This window comes from Molothrus ater, chromosome 2 (assembly GCF_012460135.2).
Source record: "Molothrus ater isolate BHLD 08-10-18 breed brown headed cowbird chromosome 2, BPBGC_Mater_1.1, whole genome shotgun sequence".
Taxonomy (NCBI): Eukaryota; Metazoa; Chordata; class Aves; order Passeriformes; family Icteridae; genus Molothrus; species Molothrus ater.
This window is the reverse complement of record NC_050479.2, coordinates 85,572,285-85,595,179: the sequence shown is the minus strand read 5'-3', so window position 1 is coordinate 85,595,179 and position 22,895 is coordinate 85,572,285. Positions and strand designations below refer to the sequence as shown.

At 41.7% G+C, this 22,895-nt stretch overlaps 1 protein-coding gene across 1 annotated transcript in view; it reads right to left on the bottom strand.

Moving 5' to 3' along the window:
• Window positions 1-22,895, bottom strand: part of TENM4 (teneurin transmembrane protein 4) — a 601,532-nt gene that overhangs the window by 93,774 nt on the left and 484,863 nt on the right. Inside the window, 2 exon segments of the mRNA XM_054518583.1 lie at window positions 4,963-5,179; window positions 19,254-19,400. Coding sequence (XP_054374558.1) covers window positions 4,963-5,179; window positions 19,254-19,400 — 364 coding nt within the window.

The following is a 22,895-nucleotide window of genomic DNA, read 5'->3' as shown; positions in this document are numbered from 1 at the left end:
ATGTCCTAACCCAAGCTGTCCCACCCACCCCATTGCTTCTGGGTGTCCGTGTACAGTGGGTGCATCTGACCCAGAGAATTTCCAGCTGCTGAAGGGAGCTGCATCTGCCTGGAGTTGGACCAGAGCCAAGGGCTGGATTAGCCAGCTCAGGAGAAATCATCAGGATTAAAGCTACACCTGGTAAGTTTTGGTTCTTTGACCTCTAACTTCGTCTTCAACTAAAGAAGTGTTTCTTAGGTCACTGTATCAAAGTTACACTTTTCTTGATGGAAAAACATGGAAAAGACAGAGCACCTTGGTTTCCTTGGGAAGAAACCTCAGAAAGATCTGCTGGGGTGAACCCACAGCCCTCCATGAATGGGACAAAATGAGTGAAAAGAAAAGAGAAGATGCTTTGAATATATGCATAGAATCAGAGAATGGTTTGTGTTGGACATTAAAGACCATCCAGCTCCAATGCCCTCCCATAAGAAGGGACACCTACCACTAGATCAGATTGCTCAGAGCCCTATCCAACCTGACCTTGAATGCTTCCAGGGATGGGGCAGCCACAGCTTCTCTGGGCAAACTCCCTCAAGGATACTAAGCAAACATAGCAATGTTCTTCAAAATCACTTAGGAGTGATCAGAAGGACTATCAAAACATTCTGAAAAAACATTTCGATCCCCCCTATTTTCTTAGCTCTTCTTTGGCCATGATCAATATTCACAGTTTTGGTTTTGATTGGACTTGGGACCAATGCAATTTAACTCTGACACTAAACCCCATTTATTTATTTATTTATTTATTCACAGTAAAACAGTGCACATAAGCACGTAGAGCATACCCGTCTCTCTGAGTTTCTAACTGTGCTATGTAATCCTCTCCACCTGGATCAGTAAGGTACACTGTTCTGCCTGGCACACAGAGGGGACACAGGAAGGTTGAGTGACATGTTTACAGATGTCTTGTTACTCAGTAATGGGAAAAAATGTACAAAGTTAATTCAATCAGAATTTTAAATCATCAAAACCAACTTTGTACGCAGACTACTGAACTGAGGGCAATTGGGGACTACTCTTGCAGCTAATAACAAATGCTGCTCTCTGATGTTTCATGTAACTCAGATGGTTATTTCTAGCTGCCCAAGTAATCAGAGCAGGTTGATATTATTGGCAGCAAGTAGATATACACAATCTGTCTCAAAAAAGGAGGGGTATAAAATACACTTACTTCAAAATTGAATGATTTGAAATTCTCTTTACAAAAGTGCCAATTCTACACATGGTTTTCTGAGGCACTTTAACCATGCCAACACTTAGCATAAAAGACTGTGGACCAGGACTGCTCTTGCCATTTTATGAACCCTCAAAAGAGAACAAATATATCAGGTATCCTACTTTATAGTCAACTTATTGACACCACTGCATCTTGTGCTACTCCTTATGGTGATGGACAACTAAGAATGACTTAAAAACAACAAAGCTAACAGTAAGAGTAAGTGGTTTCAAAATCAATACAAGAATGACCAAGTAGTAGAGGAGTACTTGTTATCTGTTCATCAAAATGATGTGAAAAGACATTCTGCGCATTCAAAATTTAATTTAGCTACTTGCTTTATCATCATAAACACTCATTTCAATATGGGTAATGATTATTTTTTCTTCCCAAACATGAATAATATATAATTGCTGGTATTTGGGAAGAGACAAGGTCTTTGCCTTTATCCATCAGGGTAATTTATCATTGTCTTTCTTTTTCTTCTGCACTGGTGAGAGAGCTTGTCAGCTCAGCTTCTTCTTAAGAAGCCAGAGTGTAATTCAATAATAAATTCACTCAAAGGCTAGCTGTCATGAGACATCCATTTATTTGTATCCATTAGGTGATCTGCACTGCTGTTCTCTCTGAAGAGTGGCTTAGCTGTGGTTTTGAAGCTCAGGAAATATATTGCAGAGCTATTCAGTCACCTCCTTCATGCTGCTGCCACTTCTGCACAGGCCAGACAGGGATGCAAATGTGCCCCAGTTCCCTCAGGGTGATAATCGGTCAGCCATGACCTAGTGAAGCCTGGAGGAGCACTTAGTTCCTGACCTGAATGGTGAATGTGCCTGTGCCTCTGGTGCCCATGCAGGATACCAGACACACAGGACACAGAGATCCACGCCACCTCTGTGTTGCCTGCTCATGGGGGACTGCTCACAGCAAATGACATGGATCCAACTCCAACCCTACTCCATGAGGACGATGGCGTTGGGACAGAAAGATATAGAAAGTTCCATGAACAGCAGTCAACAGTCCTGATCTACACCAAGAAGGAGACGACTTTACGAATTATCCCAGCCGCAATAGGAGAGGGCTGTCCTAAAGCAAGATGCTGGAGCCCTCTGTAAGAATAACTCCCTCTTGTCAGACAAACTTTTAAGCCAGCAGCTGGAAGAAGTGATGAAAACAGCTCATCTTGCCTCCAGTGGCTGCTGTGATTTTTATAGAGACACCGAGTAAGGATCCATGGATAAAAGGGATATTATCACCTGTCTGTTGGAAAGGCAACTGGTGAAGTTTCAGTGACAATGCTACTGAATAAAGGGCATATCCACACATGCAAAAACAGGCAATCTTGCCTGTCCAGACTAACTGGGTTCCAGATGGTTCCAGCCCATGCTTTCCCACATATCAGTCATTGACTACTGCTGAAGCACTGTCATTTCCTGGGTGACCAGAGGAGCTGTTCAAAGGTCCAGCTTTTTGGGAGGTGAAACAGGCAACTGAACTACAGAGAGAGGCCAAATAAGCAGAAAACCTTTGCGATGGTTGAGTTTATCCAGATCTATAGTCTATCCAGATCTTTAAGAACTAACAGGAACATGTGATGTCTTTTAAAATCCCAAAAGAGTAGTGGCATTTTCAACAACCCAACACTCTCATGAGTCTGGACCAGGTGCTGTCTCAGGGAAAAATATACCTTCTGTTGAGGTTCTTCAATGTTAGTTGCAATCACTCTTACAAATCAAGATACTTAACTTGAGAGATGCAATACAATCACAGCTTGAGGTGACACATCTGTAGACCACACTTAGTGGCACACACCCTATGCTGATAACTTGAGAATAGAAACCTCATAAATCATTGCTACCTCTGTATAATTCTTCATCCTAACTTAAGTAGAACAAGTTTTATTACTTCCACTGCATTTAATCAAGAGCAGTCATTAAAACCCTTCCTATCGATCTGAATCTTTGCATTCCTCCACTCCAGTAACCTACATACCAGACAAACATTTATGCTAGCAGGTGCTCATTTTGAATTCTGAATCTCTCCTGATTCAGAATTCAGATGGTTAGTAGGTCCTTCCTACATAGAGATCTATCATCAGACCTATGAAACACACGTAACTCCTGCAAGAATTTATGTTACACTAAATGACACATTCTTGCTGTTGATCCTCTGGTGGCACTCTCAGAAACAAATTCACTATATAATTAGAAATTCCCACTATTTCCCCCCAGCTCTGTATGCTGTTGAATGCAAGCAGCCCTTCAAGAGAAGCTGCAATTTTATATTTTATTGCACAAATATGAAGATTCCTATAGTTCATTAGTTGTATGGAAAGTTCACTAAGCATGTACCAAAATTCTCTGCCTGTCAGAAAGGATACATATGGACCTGATAACAGAGTCCTCTGTGGAAGTGTTAAGGAATTGCTACCCTAAATACATCAGAAGAATGAAAGGTGAGCACTTGAAGCCTGGTTTTACAGCAACAAATCACAACGCCTTGTCCAGAGTCCAGACTGTTCAGTATCCAGTACCTGCGATCTTCAGAATGCCAATGAAGGACAACAATTTGCAACATAAAAGTGTTTGGTTATAATCTGAGTCACTGTTGTCAGTTTTCTTGAACTCTGAAGACCTTGGAAGCAACAAGTATCAGGGCAAATATCACATCAGGCCAATTTCCTGACACTGCTGTGATGATGATGTCAGCCTGTAGACTACCAAAACAGGCAATATATGGGAGCTGGTACCCAAGAGATGCTGGCAGTGTCCCTCCACGAAAAGCTAGAGCTAGAGGGGCCTGAGAGGCCACTTGAGATGTAAGTGCTGAAATAAATACCCACACAAACATGAGGATTGTGTATTTTCAGTGCCAACCTATTAAATGCTGTGTGTGGGAAAGCTGAAAGTAAGCAGTTCATGACTAGGTGAAGCTCAACAGAGTTCAAACCTACGCGTTGACAGCCACCTCTAGGATCAGGGTCACTACTTCTGAAAGGCACCATTCAGGGCAGACACTGAGTGATCTAGGAATTTGACACCCCAGTTACCCTGCTACAAGAAATGATTTTCAGGGATGATCAGCCCTGACAGATTGTAATATACTTAAACCAAAATCCTGAGATGCAGTCACAGAAGTGAAATGCTATGTTTTGTTTCCCAGTTCCTGTTTCTTGATGATGATTGCAGCGATAAAGAATTTCTTCATTTTAAAACCAATCTATATTCAACCTGATTGCTTATATTGCAAATCACTCTAACAGCCATCCCTAGATGGTATGATTTTCCTCAGTTCTTCTGAAGTCTCTAATATTCACACTATAGATTGCTAATAGCATTTTAGTTTCCTTCTCTTTTGTCTCTGTCAAAGGAAGATCTGTTACTGCTCTTTAGGAGATACTTGTGCACAATGTCAATCACTTCATCTAGAAGAGCTGAATGGATGCCTTTCACTCCTTGAAATAAGGAAAGTGAGGAAACATGGAACTGGTCATATATGTTGGAAGAGGAGCATCTTGCCATACTGGCTGGCAGGAAATTGTAGGTGAAGAGACAGTCAGCAGAACTACATCAACCACAAAAGCCTTCAGGTATCTACTTCATCCAAACAATTTTCATTATTCTGCGTCTTGCTGCCCTTCCATGTCTTAAAATGGCCAAGTGGCTTATGCTTCACCACTTACTGAATCAACTCCAAAATTCACTTACCCGCCTTCAAAAGGATTGTCTCCTGGGATGACGTGAGTGCTGTCCTTGCCAATCAGGAACTTGATTCGATCATAGAAGGAATGCAAGCTCTGCTGGGAGACGGGGGCTTGCGTCTCCTGGATGATATCCAGGGGGTCCGGGGAGCCCAGGCACAGTGCATTAACGTGGCACAGTGGCTGCAAGCAGCAGTCTGGGTCCATGCAATCCACCAGGCCATCTACAGAAGGGTAAGGAACATTTTAGAGCAATGGAAACATGGAGTGCTGCAGGCTTCAGGTTGCAAGAACTCCTTCCAATCCACACAATAGAGAAATGTGGATTTTCATCAACATTGAGTAAGGCATGGTCACTTAAAGTCACATTAAGGAACTCAAAATACACATTAATACATAACATAAATATGCAGTAGTATGCAATACATGAAAACTCATATATGACACTGGGCTCTCAAAAAAGCATATTTTAGATTAATCCTAGGATGTGCCATTCCACAACTCAGTCACTTTGATAACTAACTCCAGAGCCCCCAAAGATGGTTATGGGGTTTTTTGCCAAAATACACAACTTCTGAACCCCTCTTCTAATAATTGCATCACACCAAAGCTACCAGGTTTGCTTTCAGCAGGACTAAATAGTGAATAAAGCCATGGTATCTACACGGCTGCAGAGAGATCTATACATGTAACTTAGTAAAATAGAGTAGAAAGTAAAGATATTTTGCTGGGAAGGTATGATCTCTTTTGACCTTGGTCACATTGATTTGATACCAACACAGAGTAACAGATGACCTCAAACTCTCAGGATACAAATCTTGCACTTTCAGCACCATTAAATTAATAGTAACAACAATAATAGCAGTGGACACACATGAAAAGGCTTGCTGAGTGTACTCCAGTAAAATGAGGGTTTGCATATCTGTCAAGCCATGAAATGCAGGCACTTCCCCTCCCACCACCATAGCAACATGCCCCATTCATTTGGAGATGCCACTGCTCATTGCAAACAGCACAGTAAAAAGCAGTGACAGGAAAAGAAATACCAAAAAAAGCTCAAAAGAGGTTTGATGAAGCATCACATTTAGCAATAAAAGTTGTTAGCATGTAGTAGAGACAGATCTTTAAATCAGATAAGGGAACTGGATGATTTTGTTCTGGGGTAATGGGATACGGAGCCCTTCACTTCCAACTCATCAGTTCAAGCAAGACAGTTTGACAGGGAATGAAAATTACTACCATGTGATGGCTGTTCCCAGACCTATGTGAAATGAGTGGTTGGTCTCTGTGTAGCTGCTGAGAGCTCCATATGTCACAGACACCACCTTTACAGCAAGCATCCTACTAACAACTCCAGCAGAGAGGCAAGAAATGAACGTGCCTGGAGAGCAACACTGTCCTGAGAGGCAGAGCCCTCCTGAAGTGGGATGAAATCTTTAGTTTTCAGGATAATGGATTTTTTAATCTCAAAGAAACAGTAAATTAAAACAAGACATTTTGTTATTATTACCGTTTGTGAGCTTCCATTTTGTCCCATTTTTACCAGTATGAATTAGAAGTCCTTTCACTAATGTTATTGGCATTATTTTGTATTTACTGCAATATAAATAGGATGAAATCGCATCTTTCATTGTTCTAGTACTTAAGATGGCTCACACATCATGGACTTGGATTCTGTTGAGTTATACCTGTTCCAATCCTGGAATAGTTTAGTGTTTATAACATCACTGACATCATCATTTCACGTGGTTACTCACACACAGAAAGCTGAACAAGCCTGGTAGGGGCTCCCAGAGCTTCCAAGTAGGTCAAAGACAATGCGAATGTGCACACATACACACACACACACACACAAACACAGACACTGGGTCATTTCCACAAGTGCTCTGGACTTGCCATTAATGGTAATGGGAGCACTATTAAGCCAGCAACAGTGCTTTGAAAAATCCCATCTGTTACCCACACCTCTGTCTGTCCTAACATCTCTACATCTTTATAACTCCTTACAAAATTGCCACACAAAAAGGTTCATCTTGGACACTAAACCTATCCATTGGCCTTTTCTCTTGATGACTAGTGATAATGAAAAAGAACTAATTAGAATTTCTTTGCCCATTAAAAAAATTGCTTGCTGCAGATGATTAGATCAGTAGGATTCTGGCAGGTCAAATCTCAGATGGAGTTTGAGAGACCATTCACAGAACACTGCCCAGCTTAGATGCAACAGGCTTAGTCACAGCTACCTACTAAAAAAAAAAAAAAGAAAAGAAAAACAAACAACAAACCAGCCTTGTTACTATATTGACTACAATTTCAAGCAAGATAAAATGTTGTCATTTTCTCATACACATTAATAATGTTTTCTAAGGCTACAGACACTTGGCTGAAAGGATAGCAAACCAGCTGTACCATACCTCTTCATTAACCTGTCTTTTTTCTAGGCATCAGAAATGTGTTTTGAGGCCTGAAGCTGCAAGACAGCAAGAAAATGTTGTCTTTGCAGGAAACTGTAGATAACTGTTTGAAGAATAGATGCAGAGGACAATGTTTTGAACAGGTGAGAATGATGAGGACTCATCTGCAGATAAGACTTTCAACTAATGTGTTTTGGACCTAAATGGAATAAATTGAGGAAAACTACACCAGAAAGGTTTGTCACTGATGTCCTAAATTCATGAAGGCACTTGAGGGCTGAAATGGTGTTTAGCTACTCAACTCCCTCTAATACCAAAAGCAGTTTCAGGACAAAGCATTTCTTTAGCTTAGGAAAATGTAATAGCTATTTTTGTCTGGGTCATGCAGAACAGCAAGAGTTAATCTACAAGATCATAAGTAGTGATGTCTGTGCGTACTGTTTTCTTGGGGTTTTTTATTGTATGGTCCAAAAGTCATCCGAGTGGTACCCTACAGCAACTTGTCAGCAGATATAATGACAGTGTACACAGCTATGACTTTCCATGCCCTGAGATCTCTCACTGGATCCATCAGAAGAGTGAGGATAAAGTGACATTTGCGAGAAGCTCCTGACCCATAACTCTGGCATTAACTGTCCAATTCAACAAAACAATATGAAGTTGTAATTCAAAACACCTTTGAAATCCATAAAGCATAAAGGTGAATTTTCATAAGAGATCAAAGCAAATTTTTCAGACAGGTAACAGAGAAAGGTGAACATGGGGTCAATGCTCTCTGCACCCCAAGTTTAGCAGCAGCAAAGCCACAGAGACCCATCACCTGCATGTGGATTCCTAACTCCAGTAGCTCCCAGAGCACAGGTAGGCTGCATAGTAAGTTCTTAGTTATGGATGCCTTTATACAGCCCTTGGTTTTAAAAAGTGACAGCTTCCTTAATTAAGTATAACTGTAATATGACCATGGCACTTCAAAGCAGAGAACAAATGTGTTGCTGAATTATCTCTGTGAGAAGTTTAAAGTCTTGCACAGGGGGATTACTGCAATTCATATGTTTTAAGGCTAATATGATCAGCTTGTCTGACCTCTTATGCCCATAGGCTGTTGATTTTTTTCCCATCTAGAACTGGATTAAATCCTGTGTTTTAGAAAAATATCTCATATACCAAAGAAAGCTGATTACAGTGAGTCAACCACTTCCTCCAAGAAACTTCTGAAATGCTTAATTACTGCTAGGGAACTGTGTCATATTTCAAGGTTGGATTTGTCTAACTCTGGTATCCCACAACTGGTCTTGTCTGACCTTTGTCCATAAAGTTACCATAGTTCCTTCTGCCCTGCATGCTCTGATGTCTTTTCCATGTGCAAGTACCTCCACACAGAATAAAAATCCTTGTTGTTTCATTTCAAATCTTTTCTCTGAACAGCTGAGGAAGAACAAAATTCCCAGTTTAAGGTTTGTTTCCCATCCACTGGATGTTTTGGTGTATGACATCCTTTGATCTCTTTCCAGTAATTTCACATCTTTTACGTGTGGACACCAACACTGGACACAGCACTATGTCAGCAATATTGGGTGCAGAAAAGAGACCACTTCCTCTTCCCCAAAGAATTTTTGGGCTTCTATACTCCTAAGGTTCACAGAGGTGAAGGTACAAAAGCCTTGCACTGAGAACTCATGTTGAGACAATTACCTCCAGTGACCTCAAAATCCTGTTCTGAGTCATTGCTTCTCAAGAATCTCTCAACCCTCCAGTATAACATCCTTTATTTGTTCCCAGGGCTGTTTTGCATTTTGCTGCATTATGATATATTTTGTTTGTGACCTTGCAGTGATGTGAGTCAGATCACTCTGTGTCAAAATGATCGGGTACGTTATTTACCACCATACTGAGCTTTAGGTGACCTAAAAATTTTACCAGGAGAGAAGTAAACTATATTCTAAGACAATAATAAAAATGCTGAGTAGGGCTGGATACAACAACCAATTCCAAGGGATCCCTACAGAAACATCTTCAATCATGGATGCCTTCCAATTAACAAATTAATTCAGAGATGTGTCACTAAGCCAGATTTTAAGACATCTCTTGTGTTCCTTCTGATTTCCAAGCAACGGGAATTTTTGAGACATCTTGAGACTGTTTATGCATTCTATATACACATATATATCCTTTGACAGTCCTGCTAAAACCAAACCCAAACTCTTTTGTCCTACTTCCTTTGCATGAAGCCTGAAATAACTACCTTTTTGCAATCTTAGAGTTACCATGGGGTGAATCAAACCACTGTTGTTGTGAAAAGGGAGCCACTGGCAAGACATTGTCACATCTGGTAAATAATGTGTTCAGTGGTTTGCATCTTTCACTAACATTCAAGTAATCAGAGAATAAAGCAGAGTGGATGGCATCTCGACAGGTCATCTTGTGAGCCCTGGCTCATTCCCTGTAGAGAGGGACATGAAGGAAAATTAATTTGGCTCAGCAGAAACCCTTTCTTTTCTGCCATTGAGGATAAAGCAGCTCCAATTTATTCAGCCAACATTGTATTTTAGGGGACTAAGACCATTTTTATCAGGTAATCTGCACTCTTTATATCACTATACAGTGCGTTTTATTTTGGGATGACTTATCTAGCTCTTATCTTGTGGGTGGAGTTGCAATTTTTTTTTAGAATGAGGCTCTGACTCCCTTAAAGACTGCAAATCCACCATTCCCATTAGTGAGCTCTTCAAACTACTACTTTAGACTGCAAACTCCCTGGGAGTAGAGACTGTCTTTTTATTTTCTGTTCACAAAACATCTGTTCTAGTCTCAAAGGGCTCTGAAGTGTCAGCACAACCCAATGAAATAACCACAATTGTCATTAAAGTTTTGTATCTGCAATGTATGCTCAGCTTTTTCTCCATGGGAGCATTGTTTCATGGAAGGGGCTGAACACCAACGGTATCTGTGTCTTCTTGGAGCAGGACCTCAGCCTGATGAGTGTAACATTTGCATAATGCCAGCTGGAGAACAACTGATTTCAACTGACTTTAAACACTCGCTATGACTATCAAGACAGCAACACTAGATAATGACAACAGATGGAAATACTGACCTCACTCAAGAATTTCACAAGATACTCCTTATCATCACTGCCTTCCACAAATAGTCACCTGGATACCAAATTTAAGAGGAGCTAAAATTACTTGGCTTTCAAACACTGCTCATGACCCATCACTTTCTGAAAATCACGTCCTTTATGATGTTTGTCTGTATGATGCATGCAAAAAAAAAATCCACCCAAACCAACCAGATGTTTTAAAATTCCTGCAAAATAATTACTCTTCAGCAGTAATGGAGCTACTTGCTGTCCCTGCCCTCCTTGAGTAGTTGCTGCACTTGGTGGCTGCAAAGTGCTCACAAATCCCACAGTAGTCTCATTTCTCCTTCATGTCCATGCAGTCAGCTTCCAAGTTCCTCACTCACTGCCATGCAGCACCCAAAAGGTGTCAAGAATTAGAGCTTTGTACAGAAACAAAGGCCTGATTTTGAGACGTTGCTTCTGCAGTAAACAAGATCAGCTAAGAGCTGATCTTGAAAGCTAATAAAATTTCCAATTAGCTGTGACTTTTCATGGCCCTACAATTGTGTTGGCTGATTTAATGGGCAGTGTCTTAAGTGGCTGAGACTGAATTATTGAGCATTTTTACGGAGTTATGGATGCAGCAACAAAAATCAGTTATGCTAACATCACCAACAGAATGCAAATAACCTGCAGCCAGAGGTGGTGTTATTATGTGTTTAAGCAGACTCTGACAGGGTGCTGCATGTCAAGTGTCAGGGAACAGGCAGGCCATGGGTAGGGATGGACCTGTTTGTACACAGAGAGCATTCTGTGAACTGTGACACACTCTGGGAGCCCCAGGCAGGCAGGCAGTCAGAGGGAGGTGAGCTTAAGGAGCCTGATTAGGGTGAATCTGGGACAGCACACATGACAAACTCAAGGATTGCTCCTGCCAAAGACCATGACACTTTTTGTTACTGACTGCAATGGGATGAGCCTCTATGAGAAACTGTATTCGGCAAAGCAAAACTAGGAAGTAAAACCAACAATAAAACCCCATTGTCTCCCATGGGAGAATTTCCACTGGCAACAAAAGAATAAAATGCACTGATTATACAAATAATCGTGTCTCTTGCCTCATCCAGTTCTTATCTTTCAGTTCTCTTTTTGTGCCATTCATCAGGCAACATTATCACTTTTTGTGGGGACACTGTCTTGTCCTGTGATGCTTTTGGATGAATTATTGGGAGAGTTTGGGTGGGAAAGGTTTTAAATGTAAATGCTCAAAGGTAAAGATAACAAAGTCTTAGTCTTACCCCTGAGCAAATCAGGTTTTACTCTTTCAGTTCTAATCTAAACTGGTTTAGAGGAAGGCTCTAAAGGTACTTACACAAACAAGTTATTGTTCACGTGGATGTTTGTGCTGATAAAGGTTTTACAGGAATAATGATGTTCTGATCCAATTCCTGAGCTGAGGACTGACACTCCATTTACTTGAATTGGATTTGGGGAATAAATGGATTTTACTCCAGTGCTTTCAAAGATAAATTTTACTTATTCAACAAGAGTTGCAGCTTTTGGTTCCCCTTTAAGGAGACAAAGGAAAACAAAACACAACTGTAAGGAACAATGGCAATATGACTGTTAACTCCCTGTGTTCATGTTAGCTATTCATATTCTCTTTGCTCCTTCTATCCCACCTGCTCTGTTTTGATTTCACCTGAATAAGCTTCTCACTGCTTGTATCTGGGCTAAATTAGATTGCTGGCTGCCTGGGAAAGGAATTGCCCTCACTTCTTTCTCTAAGTCTTCAGCACTTGTTTGCGAATTTGAAATAACACAGTCATATGTAATAGCAGTTAAGTGTTTGAATTACAGGACTCCTTGGGCTCTTGTGCAGAACCTCTGTGGGGGTAGTCACTACAGAAAGACTCTGCAAAATGTTCATCCTAATCCAGAGCTACATTCTTTAAAAAAACATCTGAATAGAGAAAGAAAGGAAGTGGAAGGAGGAAATGACAGGAAACACATGATAATCACCACTGTCTGGCATAAACCAGACCTGTAATAATGTGTTTAGAATCTACAAGTTCACAGCATCCCGCAGCTCATCACTGCTCTGGAGAATAGAGTTGATGCAGCTGGTTTCATGGGCTTCTTCCTTTCTCCAAGCAGATTTTTAACAGCCAGCAAAGCAGCATATAAACCAAGCAACCTAGGATTTGAGGGAATTGCATGAAGCTGAGCAAGGCGTGTGAGGGCCTTTTCTAGCTTAGGAGAGACTGTGTCCTGGGGTGCATCAGGCATAGCATCATCAGCTGGGTGAGGGAGGGGATTGTCCCACTCTGCTCTGCACTGGGGCGGCCTCACCTCAAGGCCTGTGTGCAGCTTTGGGCACCACAATATAAGAAAGGTATTAAGCCATTAGAGAGTGTACAAAGGTGGGCTGTGAGGAATGTGAAGGCTCTGGATGGGAAGCTGTATGAGATGTGGCTGAGGTCACTTGGCTTGTTCAGCCTGGAGGAGACTGAGGCTAGACCTCATCATGGTTTTAAGTTCCCTCTCAAAGGGAAGAGGAGGGGCAGGCACTGATATCCTCTCTGTGGTGACCAGTGACAGGACCCGAGTGAGTGGCATGAAGCTGTGTCAGGGAAAGTTTAGGATGCCTATTAGGAAAGGGTTCTTCACCCAGAGGGTAGCTGGGTACTGGAACAGGCTCCCCAGGGAAGTGGTCACAGCACCAAACCTGACAGAGTAGAGGTTGTTCTGTGCAGGGCCAGGAGCTGGGATTCGATGATCTTTATGAGTCCCCTCCAGCTCAGGATATTCTATGATTCTGTGACTAGCATTTGGACAGGGCAGTAAGCACAAGTTGATTAACTGTGATGGTGTTCACAGGGGTTTTCAGGATGAGGGAAGAGACGTAGATCTGACTCCATATTTCAGAGGGCTTGATTTATTATTTTATGATATATATATTACATTATAACTATAGTAAAAAGAATAGAAGGAAAAGTTTCATCTCAGAAGGCTAGCTAAGCTAAGAATAGAAAGGAATGAATAATAAAGGTTTGTGTCTCGGACAGAGAGTCCAAGCTAACTGGGCTGTGGTTGGCCATTAATTGTAAACATCCAAGATGGGCCAATCACAGATGGACCTGTTGCATTCCACAGCAGCAGATAACCATTGTCTACATTTTGTTGCTAAAGCTTCTCAGCTTCTCAGCAGGAAAAATCCTAATGAAAGGATTTTCATGAAAAGATGTCTGTGACAATTAACCTGATCGACTGTCATGCAATAGTGTACCTGAAACTGCCTCCTTCAGGAGTCAAAGCACATCTTAAAAGTGATTCCTCTGAGCAAAAGTAACTCAGAACTTATAAATGTTTTTGGTGGGAACAGTGGTTTCACACCCTCAGCAGCTGAGAGATCCTTGTCACCAAGGTCTCTCACTTTCCTGGCAAGTGCTGCAAGTGTTAAGCTACTGTTGAAAAGTTCACCCTAACATGCTCTGACTGAATCCAAGCCAATTTAAGCAATCATTTGAAAACATCTTGGAAAGTGGTCTCAGATAACTCAGATATTGGCATGTTTCTCAAATCCTGGTCAAGAGGAAAGTGGCCATGCAGTCTATGCAATGTTCCGCATAGTCAGTGCAAAACCTTAGGATTCTAAGGGGACTTTCTGTCTCACAGAAGTTGCAGCGGTTTCCCTTAGATGCTAAAGTAGGTCTGGTAGAGCTTTCCTGAATTTCTGCTTTAAACACTGGTGCTCAAACTCTGTTTAAGCATCTTTTGAAGTGCAGAAATGCTTTGTGATTTAAGTGTCCAATCTGTTTTTTTCTGAAGCTGGTTCATGTCACCTCTGTTACATTTTGTGTACAAGCAGTGCCTCCTTCCCATAACTTAGCTCTCTCATTTCAGCAGACAATGGTAGGTTTCCCTCAACACAGAGAGCATTTTCATATCTTCTTTCTGAATCTATTAATCAAAGGCATTTCATTAAGGACTCCTTCAAAGTACCAGGAGCTCTCCCAAGGTGTCAAGACAAGACACTGCTAGACCCTCCCGTTCACAATACATAATCCTCTCCAATGGCATGATCAACACATGCTCCAGGATGCCAGAATGCCCTGGGTTAACAATGCCCTCCTGCCAGCCTTGCTGCCAACAACCAGCCACAGGAGACACCCTGTATTACCATCCAACACAAAATCAGCAAAGAGCTGAAACCTGAAAATGTGAACTGGTCATTTTATCTGAGGACGAGTCAATTAACAGTCACCATGAAACAGAGGAAGAGAAGCTGGGTGATTTCTAACAAATTATACCAGCTACCCAATCTTTTAAGTACAGCAGGCTTTCTAATCCTTTTAGCAGTGCTTTGTGGCTCCTCCAAGATGACCCTGTTGTTTGACTAGATCTATCTGTGATGATAAATGATAATTTATGATGGCTATTTTCCCAGGTGCAGTCAGATCTCAGTATTTCCCTCCACAAATGTAGCCAGCACATTATTGTGTAATTTTTTATGGTTTTGAGGAAGCAGACAGCTCACACACCACGCCCAGGAGACAATCTTCTCATCTATTAAAGCCAAGGGCATGAGGGCAAAAAGAAGAAAGGAAGCATCAGAAAGCACCCCACTACTTTGTCTGCAGCTCAACCATTTGCAAAGACAAAGGCTTGCATTCTGGGGTTCTCCTGGATTCTTTACTGTTCCCTTTAAAACCCTGAGACTAACTTCAGATGTAACCCCTATGCACTGCAAAGATCAGTGCAGACTTCTGCCAGCTCTCTAACACTATTTGGCATGTGGTGGACAGATGGTGAACACATGGGTGTTAAGAAGGCCAGAGTGCTGTGCCAAAGTTTCTCTTGTGAAAGATTTGAAATGCTGTTGTTCCAAAGCATTATGTAAGTCTCCACCTTACCACAAGCACTACCTGATCCTTGAATGGGGCAAGGCACTGTGGAGCTGCCAGTGGGCTTTGGTACAGTTAAACAAACATCACTGATTTGCCTCAGAGAAACCATTCCTGAATTACACTGTCCCTGAAGTGACCTGATCACTGCTCCAGGGATGGGAGATTAAGGCAACCTTTAGTTGTTCTGGTCCAGGAGGATAAGTCAAGGAAAGCATACAAATGGCTCCACCTGCTAGCTTTTGGGAAGCATCTGGTGGAGCACAGACTGAACTTGCAAAGGCAAAATGGGGCCATGGGTACATTGGAACTCTCTGTTTGTCCTAGGCTAAATGAGACATAAACTGAGGGGAAGGAGCTTCGCTAATACAATTCTTGCAGAAAAAGAATGCAGGATGGTTTATTTCTCTCAGTCCCAAAGGAAGATTGTTGACCAGATGACAGCTAAGAAAAATGAAGTTTCTATAGTTTTATTTAATGGTGTGCAATATATATTTTGACAAGCCAGGCTTATTTGACTGGGAAGGGTATCTATCTATCTAGCCATCTATCTACCTATTTAATCCCTTAACCACTAACACTCACCTTTGGACGTATTTCAGTTGGGAAGAGGCAGTGGAGAAAAGCAGACAACTGAACAGAAACTGCTAATGAACATGAAGGTTTAGATAATATTGTGAACACTGTCATTTCAGACATATTTTTCATATGAGAAAAATATTGCCTCTTGCCTTCCACAAGTAAGGTAGATTCAAGTTTGACAGAGTTGAGCTAGCTGCTCAGGAACAGGAATTGTTTAAAGCAGAAAATGAAGGACGGGTCGGTTCCAGTTCCTGGAAAACCAGCAAGCTTCACCCTACCTGGAAGACTTGGCTACTCTGGAGAAGCCCCAAAGAACAACAAAGACCCTCAAATAAAGTAACTGTGTTGAACTTTTAGACCAAATGAGCAATTTCATTTAACATCTGTAGTCCTGTCATGATTTCACCTCAGTGTGATTTTCTCTTCATGCAAACTCATTGAAATGGAGAACTGGACAACTCTGGCTCTCAAACAGTTAGATGATTTCTCCAGAACAAGGACAGGTAACACAGCTTTGCTGTTCAACCGTATATTCATGAGATTAGTTAAGAATATCCTCTCTTCCCCTCAGTTTTTCCCGTACACTATGTTCTTAACAGAGGAGTCTACCAATGCAACAGAGCCCATATTTAGCCTATGGAATACCAGACTCTTCTCAAGGTATTATCAAATGCCATTAACTCTACTTTTAGGACTTGTCACAGAAGATAATTTCCTTGATTTTTTAAACTTTCAAACTTATTCTTCAAGTACATGACAGAACAGTCAGTGTGGGGTGAGACATATAGGTACTACCTGTCACACCTACTCTTAGGTAGTGAGTGTTTGCAGCCATGAATTAGAGGTTATTTTTTGCTGAAGTGAGGCAAGAACCACTTTTCTCATCTTGATTTAAAGAAACACCTTCTGTTTGTTGCAATACAGGTGGCCTCTTAGGTCAAATGTACAAAATCTTGGCCTTTTACCCAGATTGTTACAGCTCTGTCATTGCACTGTTTTTCCTTAACTGATACTGGATGATCACCTGCTCTCAGTTACTCGCTACAGCTTCTTTCAAGTTGATGGGCTTGGTTTTTAAAAGTGTAAACAAAGTGGACCTGGGTGTGAAACCTAAGTGCTAGCTTTGATAAATGACACTTTGTGGAGAGGGAACTGCACTCAGAAACAACTTTTTACTAGCCTTAACAAAGATTAAATTTCACCAAGTTTCTTTCTGAGTGACTCCTGCTCAGCTTGTTATTGTTTATCTGAACAGCCTCCAAATTTAAGAGCCGAACGCACCCTGTAATTTAGCACCCGTCTCCCTCAGGGTATGATTAGGCTGGCAGCTGATGAAAAAGTTTCTGACTTCAGCTCCCATTATCCTGAGGAATTTCCGGCTGCAGAGATTTTGATTAGCAGACACTTGACACCACAGAGTAGGAGCCAGGTATGAGCTCAGGCAGAGTGAACCCCCCGGTACTGTGAACAGGCCCACTAACCTCTTTCTCACCACTCGTGATATCCATTTTGACTAGGTCAGTTGTTTGACTTCTAAAGCTTCATGGAAGGACTTCTACCTCCATTACCAACATTCATGAGCAAATCCCACGTTTGGATCCTTTCCAGTGAACCAAAATAAACCACCTTTCTTCAGCCCTGAGCATGCATCACTCCAGTGTATGTGACAGAATTCCAAAAGGTGGAGAAGGCACAGTGCTCATTGAAGAGAGCCCTTAGCAGTAATACAGCCAAATCAAAGGCACAGTGTATGACTGATTATCTGTAATCTGTAATGCACACCATGTACATTTTCTTTTTTTGAGCGTACCAAGAGTAAAGTCAACACCCATTTGTGGGCTCTGACACATGAACAAGCTGCCACAAATAAGTTACAACCTATCAGTTGCTCTGTTCTTGCTGTGCACACCACTGCTCCACACAGGTTCACCAAATGCCAGTTAGTAGTTCATGTGCACTAACTTGTAAACCCGTCAATGCCTTTTGTCTCTCCCGTGTACATCTGCTGTCCTGCAGGCTTGCAAGGCAGCTCATTTCAAGGTGAGGGTAACCCAGGTAAAAAGGTTAACCCTTGATTCAGGAGATATAAAGAGATGCTCAGGGTCTTTTCATGCTCTTTGTGATATCATACAGTTATGATTTACATGGTGTGTTAGGCTGGATTACTCCTTCTGTCTCTCTTACTAAAAACTTCACACGGCTTTTGCTGGTTATTTTTTTCCATGGAAACTGGGACTGACCTTTGGTCTATTTACCATACTTTTACACATCTGATGTGATGACCTTTATTGCTGCCCTGTGTCAGCTGTAAATAGAAAAGACAAGTACAGTGATATTCAGTTCCATATGAGGTAAAAAGCCATCTTTGTTTTATAGTGTGTACTCTTTGTATGGTACTCAAATTTTTCCATCTTTTCTAATGGGCTAATTTGGTCCATTTGCCATGCCAGATGTGTAGAAGTATTTTAAATATTCAAATAGAATCACAGTTGTTGTGAAGCAGATAATCACAGACTTGGCTTGGCTATTTTTTTTAAACTGTACTGTTCTTGTGAATATGATAAAACAGAGGCTTGCAAAATGCAGTCTCCACTTCACAGTCTGGGTCCTGGCCCAGACTTGTGGTTTACAAAGCCTTTTGCTGAGTGACAACACAACAAATTATGCAGTCTCCCTTATGCCTTAAAGTTAATATCTCATCTCCTGCTCTCTAATTCAAACCTTCACACTGCACCACAGTTTCCTTTGTAATGAGATAACTCTGAATATTAAGTTTGCATTACACAGAGCTATTATTCACAGGCCTGACATCATTACATATGGAACAGTAATCAATAAAACATGGTTTGAGAGGGATTGGATGGCTTGTGGGCATGGGGATCAGTCACCCAAGTCTCTAAGTTTATGAAAAATATCCATACAAAGTCAGTAGTGACCAACTGCAGAGCCTTGATGAAAGCCTCAGGCAGTGAGGGCAAAGTTTGAACAGTCAGGGATGTTCACTGCCTGAGGTGGTCCCATCGTGTCACTGCTGAGCCACTTGGCTGGAGTAGAGGGACTGGACAGGTGCACAGCCTCCGCCTGCTCTCTGCTCTATGGACTTGATTTGAAGACAAACAAATGTCCCTCTTCAGCCCTGGCACCCCAGATCCAAACCCATTTAATTTGAATTCCAATCCACTCTGGCTGAGTCAGCCTGGCAGATTTTGCTGTCTGCTCTCTACCAGCTGTCAAAAAACAATCTGCCCTGCAGAATCAAGTCCAGATGACTGTTCACTGTGAGAGGTTTATAGGCTCTGTGAAGCCTGACATATCACATGTGCTCGTGTCCTACCTCCATCGTTGTCTTTCCCATCACCGCATGCCGTCTCCATGGAAGTGTCACAGCCTGCTCCTCTCCAGCCCAGCTGGCAGACGCAGTGCCAGCCGTTCATGTCCAGAGTGCATCTGCCATTGCCATTGCACAAGCCAGGGCATCCCTCTGCAAGGCAAACAGCCACACGTTCAAACACACTCAAAACACAAAGCAACATAGCCTAGAAAGGGCCTCATTAAACAGCTCTTTCCCTTTGCCTTCAGTTGATTTCTCCACTCCCACTTGGTGTCTTCCCACCTGGAATGAACCTGCTTTGGTGTCAGGATGGTGGTGACTACTCAATGGGCAGCTGCTTCTGGCTCTCCCAGGAGGTCCTCATAGCACAACCACACTCACTGCACTGAGGGAATGGTGAGTTTTAGGGGGGCACTGAGATATTCTGCTTCATTGGTTGCAAAAGCAAGGCAGCACATTGCCCTCCGAGCCTCTCAAAACATTTGGTATGTGGAGACTAGTACTTGGGGTTACCTAAGTTGCATTTGGGAATAAAGTTCACAACACCCAGCAGAATAAAGCAGATGGCTTTCAATAATTCTGAGATCTCAGACTGGTAAGCATTCAAAACCAGCTGGAAAGGGAAAGGTAGAAAATATTTTGAAGACATACAGTTTCTTTACTGTAGTAATTTTGGGAGGGATTCATCTCATCTGGTTCAAATTAATCTAAAACTGAGATACCTTCAACTCTCTGTAGTCAGCAGAGAAACAGACTGTCCCAGGGCAGAAGACTCCTCATGTGGGTTTGATGCTCATGGTGATGAGCTAAAGCATGTTCTGGAAACATCCATTTCTCCCCAGTGATTAGAGAGAGTCACTGTACAGAGGCAGGCATTTTATAGTTGATAAAATTTAGTTAGGGAGGATGAACACCAACCTCCCCATCTGCTCACTAGGGTTTGGTTTTCTCATCTGATGTCCTCCTGCTGAGATTTTTGTACTTTCCCCCCCCCACCCCTTCAAGGAAACAGCAGAGTAATTTCCACAGTAAGCAGTGGTGTGAGGGAGGCTGCTTAGCTTAAACCCCTCTGGAGGCTTTTTACCTGCCAAGCTCAAAAATCTTTACCACTAAGCTGTCAGAAATGTAAGAGACACTTAACAGCTTAGGAAACTGAAGTACAAGGGACTGAAGTGACTGTGAAGTCACTCAGCAGGACTGATTACACCAGGGAAACAATTCAGTCTTCCTAAGCCCTGTTTTAATGCTTTCTCTATTTATATGTGTATAGTGCTATCCTGCCACATAGTCTGAGTTTTTTAAGGTCCTCAGCTTTGCAAGACAGGTTTGTGAACCTGTGTGAACAACACAGACCTATCCTGTGCTAAAGGACAGTGAAGAGGTGTGCATTGTCTCAACACCTGTTTGACCATATGATGTGTGAGGGTCTCCACAAGGCAGAGCCCCATCTAGAGCATCCCATGTCATAGTGTGTCCTGCATTGGGGAAATGGGGCTTAGAAATGCCTTTCAAACAAAAAAAAATTGTTTCACAGGGAGATTTTTAAGTTCACAGAACCTTTCTCAGTGAAGAGAAAAAAACAAACATTTTTTTAGGACTGTTTTTTTAACAAGTGACTGATATACATGGGCCAAATGGAAAACGGAACAAAGGTGGTAAGGAAAAGTCCTTTAGAAGGATCTTAAATATATTTCTCCTTTACAAACAAATTTGTTGCATTTCAGTCTTTTAAATGTGTATTCTGGGATGCAGCAAATGTGTTTGTATGTGTCAGCATGCTGTTGTGTATTTTGGTATTTACACACTACATTAGTATTTATATACTACAGAAGAGCTATTTATAAGCAAGGCTACTTGAAATTCTTAATTTTAATATCCCGCCTTTAGTTACTTAGAACAGCGCCAAACATTTAACCATTTAATCAGATTTTTTCCATGCTACAGCTAATTTATATATTTGATCCCTTTACTTACTTTCAGTACAAGCTGAAAGCATTCAGCTATTTTGAGAATGAAAGAGGAAGAAGTGTATTAACTAACCTCCTAAAATTACTTGGCTAGGTAGGTAATCCCATTTTGGAGTAGATATATCCAATTTGGATGAGACCATCCTGACAGTAGAGATAGGAGTTTTTCCCCTCTCTAAAAATCACAGAATCGTAGAACAGTTTGGGTTGGAATGGGCCTAAATGGTCATGGAATTCCAATCTCCCTGCCATGGCCAGAACACCTTCCACTAGACCAGGAAGCTTGAAGTCCCATCCAATCCGGCTCTTCAAGTGGTGGGATATCCACAGCTTCCCTGGGAAACCTGTGCCATTGCTTTGGTTTGTCTGGATGAAAAGCCTCTGAAGAAATCTCGATTTATGCGTATACTGGATGGCTCCATTAGAGCTTGGCTGGTGCATCACCACTGAGCACACCTCTTGTTTTTACTCCTCAGACTCTCTAAAACCTTTGCCAAAAAGTTCTCTTCTCTCCTACAGTTGCAGAGACTGGGCAGAACAAAGGGGCTGTAGTGTTGACCTGGATAGGAGTGAAGTGAGAACCAGAAAGAGTTGGATGAAGTTGAAGACACTATGATCTTGGCTCATTGAGAAGTGCCCGGGAAATGTAAGGGAAAACTAATCTAGCTATGAAAACAAAGACCTCATACAGAACTGCATGTGCTCTACTCTCCCAGGCTTAGGAAAAAGGAAATTTGGAGTGGCAGAAAACAGATGCTATGGTTTGGAGGAAGCACCTTTGGCATCTGAGGAAATGGGAAGAGCTTGATTTGTCTTTCCTTGGACAATAGTGGCTGAAAAGAGTCTAATTTTTTTTCCCAAAAGTTAATGAAACACATAAACATTGAGAAGGGAAAACTTCTTAAAAGCTATTTAAGGTAAAGAGAGTATTGCTGGCACAAGAACAAATGGACATAAACCAAGTATGAATAAATTCTGGCTAGAAATTAGGAAAAAAAATCATTTGCAAGGATCAAAGGAATGAAGTTCTGGAGCAGACTCCCTGTGGGAGTGTTAAGGAGAAGATTCTTCAGTTACTTTTCCATAGAGCTTGGTAAATTTATATAAAGTTTTACAAAATGTGTCCTTGCCAGCAGAAGACTGGACTCTAACTGAGGAGACCCCTTTCAATCCTATGTGAATTTTGTGTGCAAGTCATTGTCTATATGAAACATGCTTGAGAGTATTTGAATGGACTTTCAGGATTTACTCTGAAATCTTCTTGATCTGCACCCAGAGAAAGTAAGCCAAGCATTTCAGAAAGAGGACAAGCAGAGGAAAAGCATTGGTCAGGAGAGGAGAGGAGAGACGAGAGCAAGTATCTCGTAAGATTATGCCTTCCCAAAATATCTATTCTTCTTCTTGAATACTACAGGAATCCAGGGTGCCCTGATGAGATATAAGCATCTGTAGATACCTAAAGTAGGGTAACTTCTCCTGCAATTTTATACTCCACTGTCTTGGCACCCTTTAAGTCCAGAAAGTAAGTTTGTCTCTTCCCACTAAGGAGAATGTGATCTCTGGTTCTTAGTAGATAAAGCTCTTCCAAGGAACCAGAAAGTTCTTGCTTTCCTGATGACAGAAATGGCTCTTCACAGGTATAGGAACATAGAGATTTTCCAGTGTTTACCATTACATT